General features: G+C 36.1%; 1 protein-coding gene across 1 annotated transcript in view; it reads left to right on the forward strand.

Moving 5' to 3' along the window:
- LOC149799153 (A disintegrin and metalloproteinase with thrombospondin motifs 6-like) overlaps positions 1-22,349 on the forward strand; it is a 122,403-nt gene that overhangs the window by 67,651 nt on the left and 32,403 nt on the right. The window contains exons 6-14 of the mRNA XM_089958143.1: positions 4,005-4,158; positions 5,045-5,250; positions 8,368-8,454; positions 10,667-10,767; positions 14,686-14,802; positions 16,095-16,189; positions 19,377-19,453; positions 19,864-20,141; positions 20,941-21,007. Coding sequence (XP_089814269.1) covers positions 4,005-4,158; positions 5,045-5,250; positions 8,368-8,454; positions 10,667-10,767; positions 14,686-14,802; positions 16,095-16,189; positions 19,377-19,453; positions 19,864-20,141; positions 20,941-21,007 — 1,182 coding nt within the window. The remainder of the gene's footprint in view (positions 1-4,004; positions 4,159-5,044; positions 5,251-8,367; positions 8,455-10,666; positions 10,768-14,685; positions 14,803-16,094; positions 16,190-19,376; positions 19,454-19,863; positions 20,142-20,940; positions 21,008-22,349) is intronic.

A 22,349-nucleotide genomic window follows, 5' to 3' on the forward strand; every position in this document is an offset into this window, starting at 1 on the left:
CCTCCTTGCAGTTATAGTAAAGTAACAATCACTGGTTTGAGGGCAGTTCAGAATGTATTGTTGTTTATTATCGCATGGAAAAGGCCCACGATGTTCACAGAGAGAGAGAGAGAGAGAGAGAGAGAGAGAGAGAGAGAGAGAGAGCGACTGTGTGTGTGTGTGTGTGTGTGTGTTTGTGTGTGCAGAAAGAGATAGGGAGAGAAAAGAAGATAGAACTTTAATTCAAGTTAATCAGTCATTTTACCACATGCATATATATAGATATAGATACGTTTCATTTCATTCTGTAGAAGAATGGACTGCCGTGTGTCATTGTTTAGCATGCTTGACTCGGGACCAAAACAATGCTGGTTCGAATCCGAACATTAAATAAGTGCGGGACCACTCCTGTAGTCTGTAACCGGTCAAAAGTCCATAGTGGGTCCGTTACCTTAACGTGTTCTTCGAAACATCACTCAGTTCCTACTTCCTCAGTATGATAAAGTCAATAAAGTGTTAAAAAGTGCCGTTAAATCCACCCAGCCCCACAAGAAAGCCTTGCTACTGAGCAAAGTGCATTACTCCAGTTACTTTGACATTAATAACGTCAAACAATCTTTACGCAGACGAAAGTTTGAAGTTTTACCAAAAATTACTTTTAGATTTAATGTTTAAGCAGAATATGATAAAATGCCCTTTAATATGTTTAGAGTATGAAAAAACATTCGCATGTTTTATTCTGCTTTATAAGATACTGAATTTTCAATGACCACCCTATTAATGGAGATCCTATGCGTTATTTATCGTGTCAATATCTCTACTGTGTGCTATTTTGCTGTAATGTATATTATGTCTATATTTGTATTGTGTGCTATTTCAATATAACTGATATCGTGTCAATCTCTCCACTTTCTGCTATTTCAGTATAATGGATATTATGTCAATATCTCTATTCTGTTATTTCAATATAATGGATATCGAGTCTATATTTTTATTATGTGTTATTTCAATAGTCTGGATATCGTGCCTATATCACTATCAGGTGTTATTTTGATATAATGGATATCGTGTCTATATCTCCCGTACTATTATACTCAAAGATCATATTGAATTTTTATATTGTCACGAAGGAAAATAATCAAACTATTCCTTCTAGGCCCTGGATAAATAAATTATATTTTAGATTGCAGTTTACAAGAAACTAAATCGAGAATAAAAATTATTTTTGAGTATGTTCTACATGTGGCAACACTAGGCATTTGATGACTGAGTGATGATAAAGACTATGTTTAGCCAAGGTTATAGAAACATTCATTTCAGTGATTACTTTGTGAAATGATCACATCTGTATTTGACCCCAGTTTATGAGCTCAACCATTAACCAATCACTTGATGCGTAATCGCAATACGAAATGAACATCAGTTACGCATGTGCCGCGATCAAAACATTTGCGTACGTTCGTTTACATTCTGTCTCTGCTCGTTTTCTCTTAAAACTGACATGGATAGAGAGGGAAACTATAAAACCACCATGGATGTAGTTAATGTCCCGTCAATGGATGTTGAAAGAATCGTCGGAATCTGAATTTATTCAAAGGGCCACGGGTGGCAGAGTCATTAGGGCTAGCCTTCACCAATAACTGCCAAAACCTCTCATTCCGTGTGGGTTCGAGTCTCAAGCTGGTTGGTATGTTAGAAAGTTTGCCAGTAGCTTCCAGTGGGTCAATGATTATTAAAGGGATTTCCCGGTTCTTCCGCCACCAGTTATACATGCGGCATCGATAGCCTGTCGTATGATGAAAGATGTTAAATCCACAAAACCGAATTTATGGTGGAATTCAATGTGTGGAGTACTCGGCCATGTGTATGAAGACTGTGCGTTTGTTTGAGTCAATTTATATCATTAAATGCCATTAGATAGGCATGCAAGATAAGCTGAAATCATTTGTTAAATATAATATAGTTTCCAAGAGAAATTATTTGATACGGTTGCTCGGAATCTTTCAGAGAATACTACCCCGAACTGCATGTATTATTGAGTGTGCATAAAAATGAGTCCGAGACCAGCTCAGCTCTCGTCACTGCCAAATATATTGTAGGAATATCTCTACAAGGGCTAATTCAGTTTATTTCTCAATACAAGAGTCCTTCTGGTTACAAGGACATTTATGTTAAATTCGAGGCGTGGAGAAGTTCCTTTTTTGTTCTTATGAGTTAATTTGTTTCACTTGACTAAAGGTGAAACTTAAAATGACACATAAAAATGACTAAAAATCAATTTTCTTCAATTTCATCAACTAAGCGTGCAGCGTTTTCTCTGCATACAATTTATGTAATCTTGTAACATGGACATTTACATAATTTTCATTATGCTTTACATTCACAGACTTGTACATCATATGCACTACGCAATGTAAGAAGTTTAAATTTCCTAAGACTTGTGCAAAACATTGTCTTCTGTATTCAATTCAATTCTTTATAATAATTAGACTGTCGTGACCACATTTTGGGCGTCATATTTCTTGTTTGAAAAATAGTCATCCACGGTGGTACATTTAGTATATTCGTAAGACGAGGTTCCAGTTTTTTAACCATATCTACACCTTGGCGGATCGAGCAAATAGTTCCTTGCTTCGGGTCTGTGAATTCATTTGATGCGGCGGCAAGCCACCACATCCAATCAAAATTACGTTGTTCCAATTTGAACACTGTTCCTATATGATCCAGACAAGGGTAGCATGCAATTGAATTGAGTCGTCAGTAAGATATTTTCCACTAATGGTCCGTGTTGGTACAAATACACCTGAAATGTCTTCTCTCTTTTACGTAGTCATACTTTTTGACGTTAAACTTACAAAGTATGCTTTTGAAGTCAATTGCCTCCACCAGTTTTGGCCTATGTACAGTGTACCTCTTATACACGCTGTTAGTTAGTGGGCATTAAATACTAATGGAGGCAACTCGTGAAATCCAATAGATGTCGCTAAGACAAAGCAGTAAAATACATTTAGTAGTCAGTGAACTTTAATTTTCAAGCAGCGTGTCTCCATTTAAAATTCCATCTTAGGCTCCTCTGGCTAGCCCTTTGTGGGGGTGTGCGCAACCTTGCCAGTAGCTTCCCGTGCGACAGTGATTCTTCCCAGGACTTTCAAGGAGCCTATCATATGCTGAAAAATGGCGTTAAGCCCAGAACAAAAACAACTACAACAATGTAGGCTCGCTTACCACCATTTTTTTCTGCACATAAAGCTGCATTTTTTCAATAACAGAATATCGATTAGAATGCAAATCTTAATTTTGCTCCTAATTCACTTTGAAATCAGTGGTTTGTGAACTTTTTCCTACAAATTTTATATCTCGTATCAAATTTGTGCAGTCAGTGGAATTATTTGTCGTTTTATTAACGTACCGATACGCTTTGTTTACGATCCATTTCACTAGTGATATAGTGAATACTACTGCTACGCACCTAGCGAGCGATATCAGTACAACGGGAGATAATTAGAAAATGTAACTATACACAAGTTACAGAAACGACCCATTACGTCTGCGAACTGCTAAACATGTCATCCCTTTCAGTGTGCTCCCTATCCCACCTCCCGTTGTTTTTGTATTCCTTTTATGTTTTTGTTTTTCATATGAATTGGCCTGCAATATAATATCTATTAATCCTTTGTCTAAAATCGTAGTGCACGAACCCGGATAAAATGAGGTTTGAAATGATGATCCTAGATTAATTAATTTAGCTGACTCATCTATCTTCATTACTTTCTAAATTCATAAAAATGTGTACACATTAAATAAGCAATTCTGCCTGGAGATATTCATATTTAAATTAATTGTTAGATGATTTTATCTCAGAAATTACAACACAAACATATTCTTACAGGTCTTGTAGTTGCACTCAAGGTCAACTAATTCAAGGAATGCCTTTTTGTTTATAACATGCCCATGTATACGCCGAACTTTTATGCACAGGTTTACAACAATATGATCTAGTGTACGTGTCTGTCATGTATTTACAGGTAGGAGCAATGAATGATGGTATGTATGAGTACCACATCGAAGCGTTACCAAGACACCTTGTAGAAACATGCGATCTTACTGGAAATTTACTCGTCGCCCGGAGGAACGTAACCACAATTCCATTGGGAATTCCTATTTACCCCAATCACACAGGTCAGTATCCTATTTACCCCAATCCGAAAGGTTCATATCCTTATCTAATTTTCTCTGTTTTCTTTCATTCTTTGAATATACAATTCTTCTGTATATCTTGAATAAATGTGTGATGTTCAGTCTAGCCTACTAAAACACTCACGCGATCTTTACGTTCATGCCATAGGAGTAGGAAGTTGTAAAACTAATCTAATGATCTTTGTTGGCATGCTTGGCAACTACAATTTTTCTACAAAAGGTATCCTAGAAATTTCAAAATCACTTTGAAGTATTTGGTGTGACTAAAACATCATTGGGTTTTATAGGAAATTTCACAGTCACTTTGGAGTATTTGGTGTGGCTAAAAGATCATTGGGTATTATAAGAAATTTCACAATCACTTTGGAGTATTTATTAAGACTAAAAGATCACTGGGTTTTATAGGAAATTTCACAGTCACTTTGGAGTATTTGGTGTGGCTAAAAGATCATTGGGTATTATAAGAAATTTCACAATCACTTTGGAGTATTTGGTGCGACTGAAAAGATCATTGCTTTTAAATTCACTTGTGGAAGACACATCATAAACTAGCTCACTTACATTGACATATATTCTCTGTATGAGATGAAAACCTACACGAACCATCCATAATTTTGTCGACAAAATATATATAATTATGAAAAGCTGTAATGCAATGAAAATGGGAACCACGACAAGTGAAAACAGTTTGTAAACTTGTAATAAACGGACATGTAAAGAGGAGGGTAAATAATTTCAGAAGCAAACCACTTCCAGACAAGTACGTTTGTCATGCACATATCAAATAGGGCGCTGTTTCATGAAATCAGGAGTGTATCTCAAACCAAATGGACTTGACCTTTTTCAACAAAAGGTCTTTATGTTTTAGAGTTCAGATTACACTACGGGAGTGACTTTAATACATTTGCTTACAACAAGGATCACCATAGACAACGCCGCTCCACGACTAACTCCTCGTTTGAGATTGAGACGGCCTTATACGTGGACCAGAAGATGTACGAGTACATGGAGAATGTGTTGCAGGCAACAACCACAGAGAAAAAGATTGAGCTGCTAATGATAACATGGAATGGGGTAATTTACGTTATATTTACATGGAATGGGGTAATTTACGTTATATTTACAAGGAATATAGTCATTTATGTTATCGTTACATGGAATAGGTAATCGACGTAATTCTTACATGGAATGGAATAATTATGGGTTACTGCATTTGTATGGGAAAATATGAACGAGTGTTTCGAATGGAATACTGCACGACCTTGGAAGTGCAGTATATCTATCCGGAAAAAGGAATTCATATGTTCCCATACAAATCAGTAACCTTTTTATTATATGCTCATTTTCTTATTCTGCCTAAGGATTAATTACATAAACAAAAATTCACTACATGAAACAAAGTAACTGAATTTATGCTGTATTCCAGACTAAATACACAAGCGCAGATTCATCAGCACACAACAACATTATTAATGCGCACATAACCCCGCCCAGAGAAATTTGAACTTAATCGCGCGCAAGACATCACTTTTGAAACAAAATGGCTTTTGGTCTACTTATTTTGAATTTTAGAGTCATATTGTGAATGAATGCTCATTACAACAACTTGTCCGTTTGGTGTGGAATGAATAGAGTTTTCTATTTTTGGGCGATTCGTGATTACTGGATTTATCTGTGTCAATTTTACATGAAGTACATCTGATTTCAGCAGCGAGAGAGCAACGTGTTGACATCTGCAAGTGTGTTTATGTTCTGTCATTGAATTTTTGGAATCAAAATCAACCAAAACGTAAAGCGTGTACTAAGTGAGCGTACATGATTTGTTTACAATGTAGTTCCTAATACATTATTGAGCACACGTGCCGTGCACGTGAGTACAATATGAAGGTGTGCAATGTTCTGACAATGTAAAGTTAACGGAGAGAAAAATGAGCATATAATAATTTACGTTACCTTTATATAGAATTGAATTATTTACATTATCTTTGCATGGAATGGTGTAATTTACGTAACCTTTACATATAATGGAGTTAATTACGTTATCTTTACATAAAACAGGGTCAGTTAAGTTACCTTTACATGCATTGGAGTTATTTATGTTATCTTTACATAGAATTGGCTAATTTACGTTACCTTTACATAGCATGGAGTTAATTACGTTATCTTTACATGGAATGGGGTAATTTACGTTATTTTTTTTTTACATGGGCTGGGGTAATTTACGTTATCTTAGCTTTGCTTTTAAGTACAAGAGGAAAGAAGTCACATATATTAGGACTGGTTGGTTTGTCTTCAGGTATATGAAAACAGAAAAAGTTTAGTCTTAACATAGTTGCAAGGAGAAGAGGTACTGATGGATCATGACACGTGTACTTCACGTTACGGTTTTGTCTTTAAATGCAATTATGGGAAATAGGATAGAGTAATTTACGTTATAGTTTTCATGTTATAAATGACGATAGAGAGAAGATCTTTACATGTTAAAATGGAATGAGTTGATATTAATTAGAACTCGGTCTTGTAATGAATTCAGAGTCATTATCATAAAATAAGACACAGTATTTTACCTAAACGTCATTTACATATCTGTCAAAGTTGTTAAAGAAGAGAAGTTCGCGTCGCTCATGATGGATGAGACTGGGGTAGTATAAGATTTAGCTTTGTCTCTGTGTACCGGTACATGATATAGATATCATATGGGATATATGTTTTTAGTTCTACGCTTCAACGTCAGGTTGGAGATACTGTCATACCTTCTGTCTGTCTGTCAGTCTCCCTGCCTGGAATCGCATCTCCGCCTAGTCACTTGGAAGATATTTACGAAACTTCGTAGTTTATACATTTCTCTTTGCAAGAGGGTTATTTTTCTGGACTATAGCCCATAAGGTCCCTGAACGTTGTTTAAAAAAATCCAGTGTAAAAGCATTTTAAATAAGGTGGCATTTTTCGAATATCTTTTATTAATGATGTGTGGTAATGATGTGTGTTACTGCGGCAAAACACATCATATATGTAGTGGATTTGGGGGTTACAAACCTTCGCCCAGTTGTCAGGATCAGTGTAAAAGATTTCGGGTGATAACCCTTCTCCCCATGGCCGCAATGAAGGTAGAGGATTTAGAGTTATAACCTTTGTCCAGCGCCTGGTATCAGGGTAGAGGATTTCAGGTTGTAACCCTTGGACCAATGATCGGGAACAGGCTAGAAGATTTTGGTTATAATCATTGGTCCAATGACCGGGATCAGGGTGAAGGACTTCGGCCACTATCAGGGTATAGTATTTCTGATTATAATCGTTGGCTCTATGACCGGGATCAGGATCCTATGCCCTATGAGCGTGGTCAGGGATAAAGCGTTATAACCCCTTCGATATATGAGTATTGGGATATATAACCTTTGGCCCAACATCCATGATTGAGAATGGAAAGTAGTGTGGGGTGAGGAGGCGCTAACATGCAACATAAAGAGTGGGAATTTCGACGGTGACCGATCACCGTTGCTTTTGTATGCAAATTTTAAGAGATTTAAGAAAAACTCATCTCTTTGGAGAAACGTTATTAAAATATATCCTTCAGGACAAGTTTTCTTTCGATTTCCATATATTTAGTATAAACGTCGCATCATCTCATCTAATCAATTCAAGTTCAGGACTGTCAGATGCCAAGAGGTTTTCAAATTGCAACTTACTCTTAACTTCATCGTAAATTTGTCAGAAAAAAATAAATAAAGATAAAAATGTATATATCTTCCCTCAGCAGATATCGTTCTTCCCATTTTACTCACTAGATTATGAATTGTATATCATCAATTTACTAAAAGCCACTCATCGTGTTGATTCAGAACCGAAATAAGTTAACAGCATGGGGTTATTAAGCTGGAATACAATTTAGAATTTCACCTAATACTATATATTCATTCTTGACTGTATGTGTCTTTCACTCTTCGCACAGTGGCAGATATGAAACCATCTAGATCGCTTACACTTCGACCAAAGTTACCATAATTATATCCAAATATACATGCCTTATGATTTAGGCATTTCAGTGGTTATAAATCGCAAGCACAGACTTAGGATTTCGTCAAGGTATCGGGTACTTATTTTTACACTAATCTTTAATATGCATAATCCATAGTAAAATCTTAAATACTCTGACACGGAATGTTTATTCGCTCTTCCTTCCATTTTCACCAGGTACAAGCCGAGTATAGCAAAAACGAACAGCTGGGCTACAACGTCACTATACTCATTAAGAATATTGCACTCTACCAGACCAATCCTGTAAGTTGATGCACGTAGTTCCAGTCAAAGTACATCCTGACATCAAGAGCAAAACAAAATCATCGTCAGGGAAAAAAGCAACAACAACTTACACGTACAGAACAAACGTTTAACACAAGATTTACAACAGATTTCAGCATGGTAGAATATAATCACTAGGCGCGCGGGCACATACACACAGCTATATATATATATATATATATATATATATATATATATATATATATATATATATATATATATATATATATATATATATATATATATAATGAAAGCGGAAAAGAGGTAGAGAGATCAAGACATAGATTTCCTAAAATAATTTTGAGTGATATGTCTCGGTGTATTGCAATTGAAAATTTGAGAGATGAAGGCAACATTTTATCTTTGGAGATATCTAAATGTAATTCCATTACCGTATGCGTAATTTTAACTTTACCCTAATATAAATATGGTATAGTCATGACATATATACTGGAATTCAATATACTTCATAATGTTAAAAATGAATGCCCAGGTCCTTCCCACATAGGGGTTGATCTTGCACAACTTCAGTTTAAATACGGTCAATAACTTTAATATGAATCAAAGGTAGGTATCACTATTATGAACTTACAAAACCTTTATGGGGTACACAATGAATGCCAGTCTGTCTCGGCTCATCTTTTAAAACAATACCTTTTATCGACCAGGTATAATATCAACACCTGCCATTATCAATGGAATATAATGTATCGCCTATCACGCCACTGCTTTACACGTGGTATGTTTTTTAAATGATGATTTCAAAACTGTTATAATATACTGTATTCGCACACCCTCCCATTTGATTGTAAACTAAAAACAAAAAGCAAGTATATAGAAATGCACAAAACTTAGTAATTTCATTCATCAATGTACAATATCTAACCCTATTGTCGAAAGGGAGTCCTTGATGCTGTAATGTTTCATACCAAAACGTCTCAATGTAAACGAGTTGCTAGGCGGCTAGAGCAGTCAATATCAGAAAAATCTGCTTCGTCTGCGTCCAATATTTGCCATGTCTAGTTTTAATATTTCTCAAAAAGAGATGAAAAATTAAAAAGGTTGTAACTCCAAAAGCTCCCAAAGCTCCAAGATCTACGAAATTATTGGGATTATCAAAGACGGTTAACTACATCATATACGTAATTTGAAAACATAGACTGGCCCATGCAAATATGAGGACCGTGTCACTAAAGACACCACCATTTGGTTTGAACGCCAGCAATAGTATACTCAGATCTAAGTCACCCATAACTGTTTTTCAGAATATTTTATTTACGATTAATTAATATAAGCAAGAAAACAATCAGATGATTATAATTACCTAACTTTAACTATAATGATTGCCATTCACGTACCATTGTATGGAATAAGTGAGAATTACGTATGTAATCTACTAAAATGTTGTATCTGAAATTATTACAGAGCAAAGGAAATGCTAGATATTGTCTTCTATAGCTTAGCCTGATTTATGTTCTTTGTATGTCTTTTACTTTATAAAACGTAATGATAATACGAGTATTATTAACAATTTTATAAATTTGTCGTCCACTTTTTAAAGAACGCCGATGTTAATTTTTTATCTAACAAAAAAGTATCAACATTTTATCTAAGTTCTAGATTTGATTTTGATGTCAGATGATACGCAGTTTTGATACATGGACAAATCCCTTTTGAATCACAATTAAAATAAACTGGTAATTACACTTTCTTTGAAGTGAGATATTAACATATGTAACCCCATTTGTCTCTCACCTCGGTTATGTAATCCTCTTTTGATTTTTGATCTTAAAAAATAATAAGCACAATAATTATTTTTTAAGAAGGTATCTTCCACATGTATACCTTAGTCCAGAATGCACTATGACAAATTATGCCAGGGGATAAAAAGAGATAGTACGTGCAAAAGCACATAAAATACGAGTAACAATCAATCACACATTTCTCATTTGTTTGACCACATATATTAAAGCTGCAAGAATTATAATGATCGACCTATATTGAATCTGTAGGCCTTCTTGTTAAAAGGTGTAACAATTTATACTTTTATTTAAACGCTGAATCATGCCGTTGGTTTTAAGGACAAACCAATTTATGTAATACTTTGTATAATAATTTACTCTATACATTATTTAAAATGAACCCCACAATCGTTGACAGGAATATAAAGTGTATTGTTACATTTTTTCAGGGGTGGTATAACTCATCAACAGATCTGACCATCAACTTGAATTCCATTTGCAGTGGGACGAAAACCGGAATTGCCTATGATCATGTTCATCTACATACAGGGTGTGTAGATGTCGTTGTTGTCCTTAATTAGGGAAATTTTTATTACAAGGTTTGGTATGGTTTCATTGTATGATCTTGTTATGTCATAAGTTTAAAAAAAGAAACGTTGTGGAATGTTATTGATGATGTTGGTGTTTTGATCAAGATCAAAAAAATGATAAAAAGTTTGAAGCTCATGGATGCAATTACAATGGATAAAGAACAATGTGAGTAATTGGATTAATATTTGTGTAAAATATGACCAGATAAAATATGCATAGGTAAATAACTGACAAATAATACCTTGATGCACACGTGTATCGCACATTAGGGCTTAAAAGCGCAATATCCTCTCCTATGATGGATTCGAATACGTGCCCGAGACGTGGAAGAGTAATGTGGTCGCCAGTACAAAAACTACGATTGTCTCAACGTTTTCCAGTTCCGTTCAATTATTAAGGAAACTATAGTCACCAGAAAAGTAATAGAGTAAATAACGTAGATCCTTCAAGTTCTTTTGGAAAAGTTTGCAGCAGCCATGTAACTCCCCTGTGCATGTGCCCATGATCACGACAATGTGGTTGCAATCCGGCAGGAACTTGTTCAATTTCATTCAGAAAGGAACACCTTTCAAAATATACATGTCTGACATTGCCTTTGCTAGGCTAGTATAGGTTCAGGGTGAAATAAGAGTTTGTCGTATTCCCTTAAGGCAATAACACAATGTCTTAGACACAGAAAACAGTCCTCTATTCAGCGTGACTGACAATAGAGTATTAAACTGCACATTTTGGATAGAATATAGTGCGAACTATCTGCCAAGCAATATAATTATTTTATAATAATTTTTCAAGTAGAAAATTATGACGTTTAAAGAAAAACGTCCAAAAATATTGTGCGAAATACGAAAGTAGGACATTATTTCTAGACCCAGGATGTTACGTAATGTAACATAGATGTTAAGTATTATGAAATAAGTCCACCCAAAATTAATCTACTCCAAAGAATGACATTTTCTCTTTATCTTAATCTTTGACACTCACAGTCCTTCCTTTCTGTTAATGTCCATATATAACTTTAGGTTCTATTCGTTCAATGATGATGTGGACACATTTAGGCTGGGTTATTTTTTCTTCTAGAGAATTGACAAGGGATCGCTGTTTCGATCAATGTATCACAAAGACTGCATCATGTTCTATAGTCGAGTAGAATCCAACCATTTTCAGTAAATTATATAAAGAAAAGGACACGAAACTAAAACAACAATAGCCCAGAGTGTTGTGTTGGACAATGTACGAAGTGTACAACATTTTGGGACTCCATGACATGATCGTATTATTTGATAGACCTAAATGTCAGTCAAATAGTCATGCTTCTGTTTAAAACCTATTTTGGTGTGTATCCCTTGCCATAATTATTCAACATTGCTGCACTATGACTTCGAAAAATCCTGAAACTCTAGAGTACATTTTAAGACGCCGTAGTGTGAGCGACGTCAAAGTAAATACATTTTTTTCGAGTGAAAATGAACGTCATTTGCGTTTTAGTTTGATTGAAATCGACGTCTCGTCGCTTTTTTGTATGACCGACATCGATTTCCCATTTCAGGTTGGTTGAAATTGACGTTCCATCGCGTTTTTAATTTGACTGAAATCACCTTCCCATCGCATTTTAGTTTGATTGAAATCTACGTCTCCTTGAGTTTAGTTGATTGAAATTGACGTACCATTGCGATTTAGTTTAATCGAAATCTAAGCCCCATCGAATTTTACTTTGATGGAAATCGATGTCCAATCGCGTTTTAGTTTGACTGAAGTCGACATATCATCGTGCTTTAGTGTGATCGAAATCGACGTTTTATTGAGTTTTAGTTTGATCGAAATCAATGTCCCATCGCGTTTTACTTTCACCGAAATCGACTTCCTATCGTGTTTCAGACTGATCGAAATCTTCACCCTTTCGCGTTTAGTTGACCAAAGCTGACGTCCCTTTGCGTTTAAGTTTCATCGAAATCAACGCCCCATCGCGTTTTACTTTGATTGAAATCGATGTCCCATCGCACTTTAGTTTGACCGAAATGAACGTCCCATCGCGTTTTAGTTTGATTGAAATCGACGTCCTATCACGGTTTAGTTTTCACCACATTATAAAATTTAGGTTCATAGTCGTACGCTGATCATCAAAAAATCCCTCTCTGCAAACGTTAGAAAAAGAAAATCACACAGAAATGCTTGCTATATAGTGAGAGCTATTTTTGAAAGCATAATGCAATATTAATAAGTTATGTTTGATTTCCTTTACACCTGTCCAAACTACTTTCCTCATTATAGGCAAACTGGTGCAAAGACGTCGGGTTTCGCATATGTAGGCGGTAATTGTAAACCGTCTACGCGTTGTGCAGTGAGCGCAGAACGGAGATTTTCAAGTTACTATATCTCAGCGCATGAACTCGGACACACGTACGTCGTTGCACAAACGCACACACAGACACTCAGATGCATGTATGTATGTATGTATGAATGTATGTATGTATGTATGTATGCATGCATGCATGCATGCATGCATGCATGTATGTATGTATGTATGTATGTATGTATGTATGTACGTACGTACGTACGTATGTATGTATGTATGTATGCCTATTGACTGGGTGGGTACACTTGGGATGGGATTTACTTAAGTGTAAATGTTGTTATGAGTCTATGCTCTTAAAAAATTTAACAGAAATGAGCGAAAAGCAACAAGCATTGTAAAATTCAACAAATAATTTATTTCCCTAGAATACGAATTGAAAATGAAAAATAAAGAAACTAACGGTATTGCGAATCAAATCCCAAAATAATCATAGAATTGCAAACACAAGTCCTAATAATAAAAAGTTCTTAATAAACTTTAGTAGAAATCCAAACATTAAGACCAATGCTGAAGTGTTGATGTGTCTGTGATGACTTGAAAAATGCGCAAGTGCCAACAGTCTTTTGTTGAAACACAGTAATATACTTCCAGGTTTAAATTCACTATAATTCCCAGTGAAATTCTCTTTCCAAGAATATTATTTTTTTAAACACAACAATAATACCAATTGCTTCTGCTAGATCGTAAGCAGGAATTAATATTTGTTCACGGTAACAAGGTAATACATTCTTCTTCTTGACTTCAGGTCATAATTAACATTTTCTAATGTACCTAATGGAAAATTACCTTGACCTCAGGTCATAATTAACATTTTCTAATGTACCTAATGGAAAATTACCTTGACCTCAGGTCATAATTAACATTTTCTAATGTACCTAATGGAAAATTACCTTGACCTCAGGTCATAATTAACATTTTCTAATGTACCTAATGGAAAATTACCTTGTAGAGTGTTATTAATGCTTGCAAAATAAAATGTTAGCGATAATTAGAAAGTATGTTAGTAAAATTATAATATATAACCTGGACAATGTCAGGTGCACCAGGTAAATTGTAGGGGAATCCCAATGGTCTAGATCCAGACAAGCATAAACATATATACTTCTAGTAGTGATTATCCTGATAATAAACCCATACATATAGAGAATATTTTAGCTATGTGTTCGTTGTTTACAGAATAAACTAAGAAAAATAAAAAAGATCAATAATTCAGGTCAAGTAGGAAATAAACTTGATTTTGGACAAGGTTAAGTCCAACATACCATGTTACATTATAACAGCATATACTGAAACAAAAAATGTTTAAAATAATAACTAACAAACAAATTAAATATACATAGCATGTGTACAATTTTAACTTTAACTAGGATATCAGTGAAACGCTGAATAGAAATCATACAGAAATTTGCAAGGACTAGATTTACAAATATATGGACAAATACTAATGGCATCACCGTTCGTGCGATTACAGCCATCATTACCAAATACATTCAGATTCTGGCAAGGCTGTATTCCATATTCTAGACTAGGTTTTACTCATGACGTTGACAACGGATGTCCTTCACCGAACGATGGCATCATGGGAAGCAAAAGTAGCAACTGGAGCACGTGCAGCAAAGCCGAATTGGCGAATTTTATAAAGTGAGTATCTTAAATTATCAATGTTTATTTCACATTCGTATTGATTTAAGTATCAATCAATACTTAATCATAACTAAAATTTAATACATTGAAGAAACATAATGTGATGTGCAACAGAACAGTAATTGATGTATCACTTTGAACTACTCGTCACCGTTTGTTTGACACGACTGTTTTAGTGAGAATGATAGATTAAAGCAGTGCTGTCCAACCTTTTTGACACCATGGGCCACTGAAAAATGCTTTATCTTGAAGCCGAGGGCCGCAGCAGAAAGCTGAAAAGCAACGACTATATAGCTGCTGGAGCTCTGGCGGGCCATTTAAAATCAGCCCGCGGGCCGCAGGTTGGACAGCACTGGATTAAAGGATTGTCCAACCCCGAAAACGACAGCATAGTTTATTAATGTGTGTGTGTGTATGTGTGTGTGTGTGATTTGCACTTTTAATGTAGCTTTAACACATTTTCAGTCCTATCGCTGCGATGTTTGCAATTTGCCAGTTTACAGTGATGTCTAGCACTGGGGCATCATGCCGCAGACATGTAGCATCATGTCCCACCCAGTCATTATCCTGACACCGGGCCGACCAGTCTTAATACTAACTTCTTAATGCTGATCGCTAAGCGAGGCAGCTGATAGTGCTATTTTTTATAAGTCTTTGGTATGACTCGGCCGGGATTCGAACCCGCGACCTCCCGCATCCGAAGCGGACGTTCTAACAACTTAGGCCACCGGAGTGGTTAGCTTATTAGTACCTGCAGTATTGGAATAGTACACTCCCGTTAATAATACATCGAGAGTTTAATTAACTTCAAAAGTCTATCCTTAGTAATGACCGACTAATTCGACTTAATTAATTACCTATGAAAAGGTCAAAAATAACTTGAACGTATTATTAACTAATGTTTTACTTCTATGATGTTCCAATGATTATTCCAGCCCGTTCCTCCATATAAAGTATTAGTTTGGTATATAGTATGCCACTTGAATATATGGAACCATAAATATCGTTATGGGCATGGCAATCATTTTTTTTTCTAATAAATGTTCACCTTATTATTTCAAACTCAAGGATTTAAACAAGTTAATGCTCAGCATACAGTAGATCTCGTGGATAAGCATCAGAAACATTTCGAGAAGCGTTAGTTTGGATTAACAGTTTTGTGTTTGTACTAAATCAGTATGTTTTCGGGAATCTACTTATTCGGATGCACCAATATATCGGATCATCGAGATCAGGATAAGGAAGAGTATAGGGTCTATCGAATGTACGCTTATTGTTGTTTCTTGTAGGTCATCTTCAGCTAGTTGCCTATTTGAAATAAATGTAGCTGAAGCGGACGTACCCGCCAACTTGGTGAATATATCACTTTCAGGACTATGGATGGGTGAGTTAATTTGTAATTCATGATTATTTTTTGTATTAGTCACGTGAAAGAAAAACACACTCAATACAAGTTGAAAAGAGTGACTCGTACACATGCAAATTTGGTACATAATATTTTGTTATATGACTAATATTGCAATTAAGGTTGATTATTACTCAGTAACGTACTTTGATGACATTATATCCGTATGATGTCACGAATGACGTCATGGCATTTTGTCAGCAATAGGAAGTTCCTTGTCTGTTTCTGATACGTCCCTATTAAATTTGACTCTCTTGAAAATTGCTCGGGGGATAATGCTGGAGATGCTTCAAACATTTTGAAGTTTTCGTTGGATATGACGAATGTTTGGGTAGATATGCAAAGAAAAGATTCCCAAAATGAAATGCAGGAGTTGAAATATCTGACACTTCAATAATCAATAAAGTTAATTTTTAATTTTAAATGTTATTTCTGGAAAGTTTATAATAAGAAGATATAACAATCAGTTTGCATTCATGTGAATTATTGCCTGCTCTGGTATCAGTGATAACACGTGGTCGAGTTGTTGTGACGTCAGTAAGGATTTAATTATCATCCTGGCTGGAACAGCAAGGGATTTTCCGACTGGAATGGCATAGGCCAGTCGAGACATCTTTGGTCTTTCCCTCAGCATTCTAGGAAAAGACCTTTCTTTTAACACTGGGTAATGACCTTGATAGGACGACATCACCGCGATAATACTGTGAATTTACTGGTAATATGCCTCCTGAAGAGAACTGCACCCTTCAGTAACAACGTAACTCTAAAGAGAACTGCACTCTTCGGTAACTCCGTAACTCTAAAGAGATCTGCACTCTTCGGTAACTCTGTAACTCTAAAGCGTACATTAGTATGAACCTTTGTATGTATTGCCTTGTAAGATTAGCTATCCACGAAAAACGCACAAAGAAAGAAGATTAAGGCAAAATGTCAGTACAAAAGCAATTTACTGAAATAATCCGCACTTTTTCAAACAGACGAAGAATTATTTATCTTGAACATTTTCACGAGAAGCACCCTTTTGCGAAAAGGCTGCTCACATTAGCCGCTATTTGCAGTAATCTGCAGGGTGCATCCGATTTTGTTCACAGCCCAGATTTGAAACGTGGGAGGGGATTTTTTGTTGTTGTTGTAGGGTTTAAAGCCATTTTTCAGCACACGATAGGCTATACATGGCGGCCAGTATTAATGGTTGAGGAAGAACCCGGGAAATCCCCAGAAAGAACCACCGACCCTCGAGAAGCTACTGGCAAGCTTTCTCACATACCCACATTGGCTGAATTCGAGACTCGAACCCATGCAGACAGAGGTGAGATGGCAGTGATCCGTAACGGAGAGTGCTTTAGACCACTCGGCCACTCGGGGCCCCCGTGGGAGGGGAAACACTGAATGAAGGCTATATTTTATTCGATATATTATTTTAGCAGCTTTGGTGAAGAATACGGTGATGGCGTAGATCAATGCCATTATGAAGCAATGTGTGAGCAGATTTCATAAAAGTACCAATGATGTCAAAATGCAGCCCTGCCTAGGTGTCATGGATATACTGGTTTTCATTCATTTGGAAGTGGATCAAAATGCCTGCATATAGGTATTGAATAGGACATTTTAAAACTTTTAGATACTAGTCCAAGCAAATGATCGACTAAGGTTTCAGTAACCACATGGTCAAAATAGGCAGCAGTGACGTAATATGAAAGATCATTAGCTATCAGGAGCGTGGTATAGACCCGATACTCTTTCAGAGAGTTCGAGTTTTTTAACTCACACTGGAAAGGAACGAAGATGTTCCGAATTAGGTGAAGGCGAAACGTAAAACAGCTTCCCCGATGTCTTTAGTAATAGCATCATTGTCTGTACAAACCGTCTCTTCGTCAGTGTTATACCCAGGTTTAATTTTTGCGTCAAATTTTGATGAATTATAAATGATAACTGTGTAAAGTCTGCTGTCTCAAGCCTTAACATTTAAAAATTTTCCTCGATTTGTTTGAAACTCCATGGAAACTGAACTATAAATAAGAATGGGTGTTTCCGTAAGATACTTTCGGAAATGAACTTGTGGCAGTGCCGTTTACAAAGGGAAGCACTAATTAGAAAGTAGATGACGTAATGTGTGAGGTATTAGTCTCTTCTCTTTGATGTCATTATATTAAATACATTCTGTATTTTGATGTCACGCAAAAAATAAAATCTTTTTTGATTATACTGATTTCAAAAATAACTTTACGAAACTGGTGAAGCAAGTTCAATTTTTGCACGCTAAGGTTCTCAAAGGATTAAACTGACGCGTTCGCAAGCTTTCAGGAAGGGTATAAGTCTTTCTGTGCAAAGCTACACAGCCGCTAATACAAAGTCAATTCGTAAATACTGATTTGACGATATTTTGCCATCTTGTGTGTGATAAAAACATGTTTCGAAGCGTTAATGTTCTGTCTAATGCATTTATGATTGTCGATATCTTCTTAAAACTAAAATTTTAACCTTAATTTATTTGTATTGTCTCTTTTTAAAGAAAAAAGAAACATTCCAGGATTACAACAGAAAACAATGCTTTCATACACCTCCGTCGTTGAGTCGCTTGATTTTTTGTTTCTTATTTTAATGTATTAATTTAGAATTATATTGAAAATCGAATGTAATTAAGCATGGGATTAACATAAGCTTACGTTGAATTAAGATCACGTTAAGTGGCATATTCAACGTCGAGGTCAGTCCTATTGATTATACCTCGTAGGTATGTCGATAGCACAACATTCGGACCATCTCCAAAATAAGGACTGACCGAGAAGTTGCGAATGCATGGAACTTTTGTTTTCATTTGCAACCTCTCGGGCAATCATTCGGTTAGTCCAGATCGTTGAAATAGTTGAGTTGGTCCGAGAAAATAGCAGTTTCCTTTTCAAGGTAAACAAAATTGGATGATTTTTCTCTAAATTACTGCACCATGCTAAGTCAGAAGCATGGTGTGCCTTGCCTAAACAGCCGAGATCGTCTGAATCGCTACAGGGATCGAAGAAAAATTAACAAAGAACAAGCTGTTTGATTTCGTACTGCGTTTTGGTTGAGTTACACTTTGATTTCTCATTAGTGTAGGTATTGTAAGGAAGACAGTTCAAGCTATCCAGATGACAAATTTCAAGAACTTTGTAACGTATTACTTTGACAGGAATGATGTATACTGATGATGAATATTGTGAATTTTTACATGGATCTGGGTGGAGATTCAGAGAATATCCATACTGGGTAAGTAACACAAACTCTCTCTGTCTGTCTGTCTCTCTCTCTCTCTCTCTTACAATGGACAACAAATACTAGTTGAATGAGAGGTATACATCTTTCGCAGATTTACCTTAGTAGTTTCATCATGTTAAAAGCTATAAGCTAATTACATTTTATTTACTTGCATTTGAACTGTGTAGCAGCATATCAATTACGAGAACCCTTGTCCATTATATAGATATAATAAGCTGTATGAATTTTCATCGACATTGTTTTAAGTAAAATTTATGTTTCTTGTCTGCAAGTGGATAGCTATTGTCTTGATATTTATAATACGAAATGAGATACAAATGAAAGTAATGGGTCAAAGTAGGAAGTTATCAAGCTGCACTGCCTCAGATTTCCTAATATACATGTTCCACTTACATTTATAGACACACTGTTCTATGCATAGCTGCGTTGATATGAACACGAACTCCATAACGTACGGCAAGATGACCAACTACGTGGGAATTATACCTGGACGTTACTGTGGATCCGGGATGGTGTGCATTAGTTATGAGCATTGCGATATCTGGTCTGCCACCGGCCTAGACTTGTCGCTCTTTAGCGTGGTGCCGGGGGGCTGGGGAGAGTGGGGATCCTGGACCTCCTGTTCCCGGACATGTGGCAGAGGAATTATGTATCGACAGAGAAAATGTGACAATCCAAAGTAAGTGAAGTGGCATCTACATGTAACCTAAGCAATATGAATGTTACATTGCAGCCACCATCGGTCAATACTGATTTTTGACGTGTTTTTCGTTCTCACGGAGTCTTGACTTAAATGAGAAAGAAAATGCAAACGTTATCTTAATTCATTTATATAATAAACAATATGCGTGCACCTTTACAAACTTAAGCGTCCGCCTGGGATGCGGGTGGTCATGGGTTCGAATCCCTGCAGAGTCCTACCAAAAACAAAAATGGTAATAGCAGCTGCCTCTCTAGGCGCTCATCATTAAGAAGTTAGTGTTATGACTGGTCGGCCTGGTGTCGAAATAATGTGACTGAGTTGGACATCATGCTACATGTCTGTGGCATGATGCTCCAGTGCTAGATATCACTGTAAACTGCTCAACTGCAGACATCGTAGCGATATGACTGGAAAATTGTTAAAGCGACGTTAAAATCCAAACACACACACACACACACACACACACACACACTTAAGCCCTTAAAAATATAGTTATACAAATTTTATTTGATTAAAGAAATAAGAACATGTCCATTGCAAGTGACATATGACGCTGCATTTTCACTTTAATGGATAAAGTGGCATTTTTATCCGCCTTTTCCCGACCGGAAGCAACAAACTGTATTTAAATATCTGTAGTAAGAACACGGTTTTTTGGTCCGAAAATGTTTGAATCAACACTGTTGAAGTTCGTTTTTTTATTTATTAAACTTTGGTTTTGATTGCTTGTTTTTTTATAATTTGTCTGTAGATGAGATGTATATTTTTTATGCAGACCAAGAAATGCTCCCGAGTGCAAAGAAAGCGAACCTGAATACGACTCTGTATCATGCAATACCGACGTGAGTACACGGTGTTGGATAAACTGACTTATTTCATACCGATGTTCTCCATATCTTGATTGTGTCGTGTAATATAGATGTATCTACAACAAGCGAAAAGCATCTTTCATTTATTAGATGTAATACTCTGTGGTCCGGCCGATCGAATTTGTGTCGTCAGAAAGAGAAGTGTGAATGGAAGTATCAATATTAAAATGGTCCGATAATCGTACGTCTATCTATATGTATCAGTAACTCAGAATAAACTTTCTTTCTGAATAAGACCACCGTCCCTGTTTGTGAATAAGGCATTCCCTCCCTCACACCCACTTACATTTACTTTTGCTTTAAAAAAAGGTAATTTAGTTATAGTAATTATAGCTGGAAGAGGTTATATTTGATTGTGATTTCCATGACTATGCTGATAAAACAGGTTTTTATTTCAAAGATCATCTTAGAAGGTACATAACATACGACATCACGGCCCTGTAGAGGACCGAGCTTAGCTTATTTCAAGCTCTCTCTTCTATAAATAATCTTTACCTAGATGATAACATACGATATCACAGCCCTGTAGAGGACCGAGCTTAAGCTCATTTCAAGCTCTCTCTTTTATAAATAATCTTTACCTAGATGATAACATACGACATCACGGCCCTGTAGAGGACCGAGTTTAAGCTTATTTCAAGCTCTCTTTCTCTCTCTTCTATAAATAATCTTTACCTAAATGATAACATACGACATCACAGCCCTGTAGAGGACCGAGCTTAAGCTTATTTCAAGCTCTCTCTTCTATAAATAATCTTTACCTAGATGGTAACATACGACATCACAGTCCTGTAGAGGACCGAGCTTAAGCTTATTTCTCTCTCTCTCTCTCTCTCTCTCTCTCTTCTATAAATAATCTTTATCTAGATGATAACATATGACATCACGGCCCTGTAGATGACCGAGCTTAATCTTATTTCAAGCTCTCTCTCTCTTCCTCTCTCTTCTATAAATAATCTTTACCTAGATGATAACATACGACATCACAGCATTGTAGAGGACCGAACTTAAGCTTATTTCAAGCTAGCTCTCTCTTCTATAAATAATCTTTACCTAGATGATAACATACGACATCATGGCCCTGTAGAGGACCGAGCTTAAGCTTATTTCAAGCTCTCTCTTCTATAAATAATCTTTACCTAGATGATAACATACGACACTACGACCCTGTAGAGGACCAAGCTTAAGCTGATTTCAAGCTCTCTCTTCTATAAATAATCTTTACCTAGATGATAACATACGACATCACGGCCCTGTCGAGGACCGAGATTAAGCTGATTTCAAGCTCTCTCTTCTATAAATAATCTTTACCTAG

Source organism: Sinohyriopsis cumingii, chromosome 5, assembly GCF_028554795.1.
Source record: "Sinohyriopsis cumingii isolate HCF-2022 chromosome 5, ASM2855479v2, whole genome shotgun sequence".
NCBI lineage: Eukaryota > Metazoa > Mollusca > Bivalvia > Unionida > Unionidae > Sinohyriopsis > Sinohyriopsis cumingii.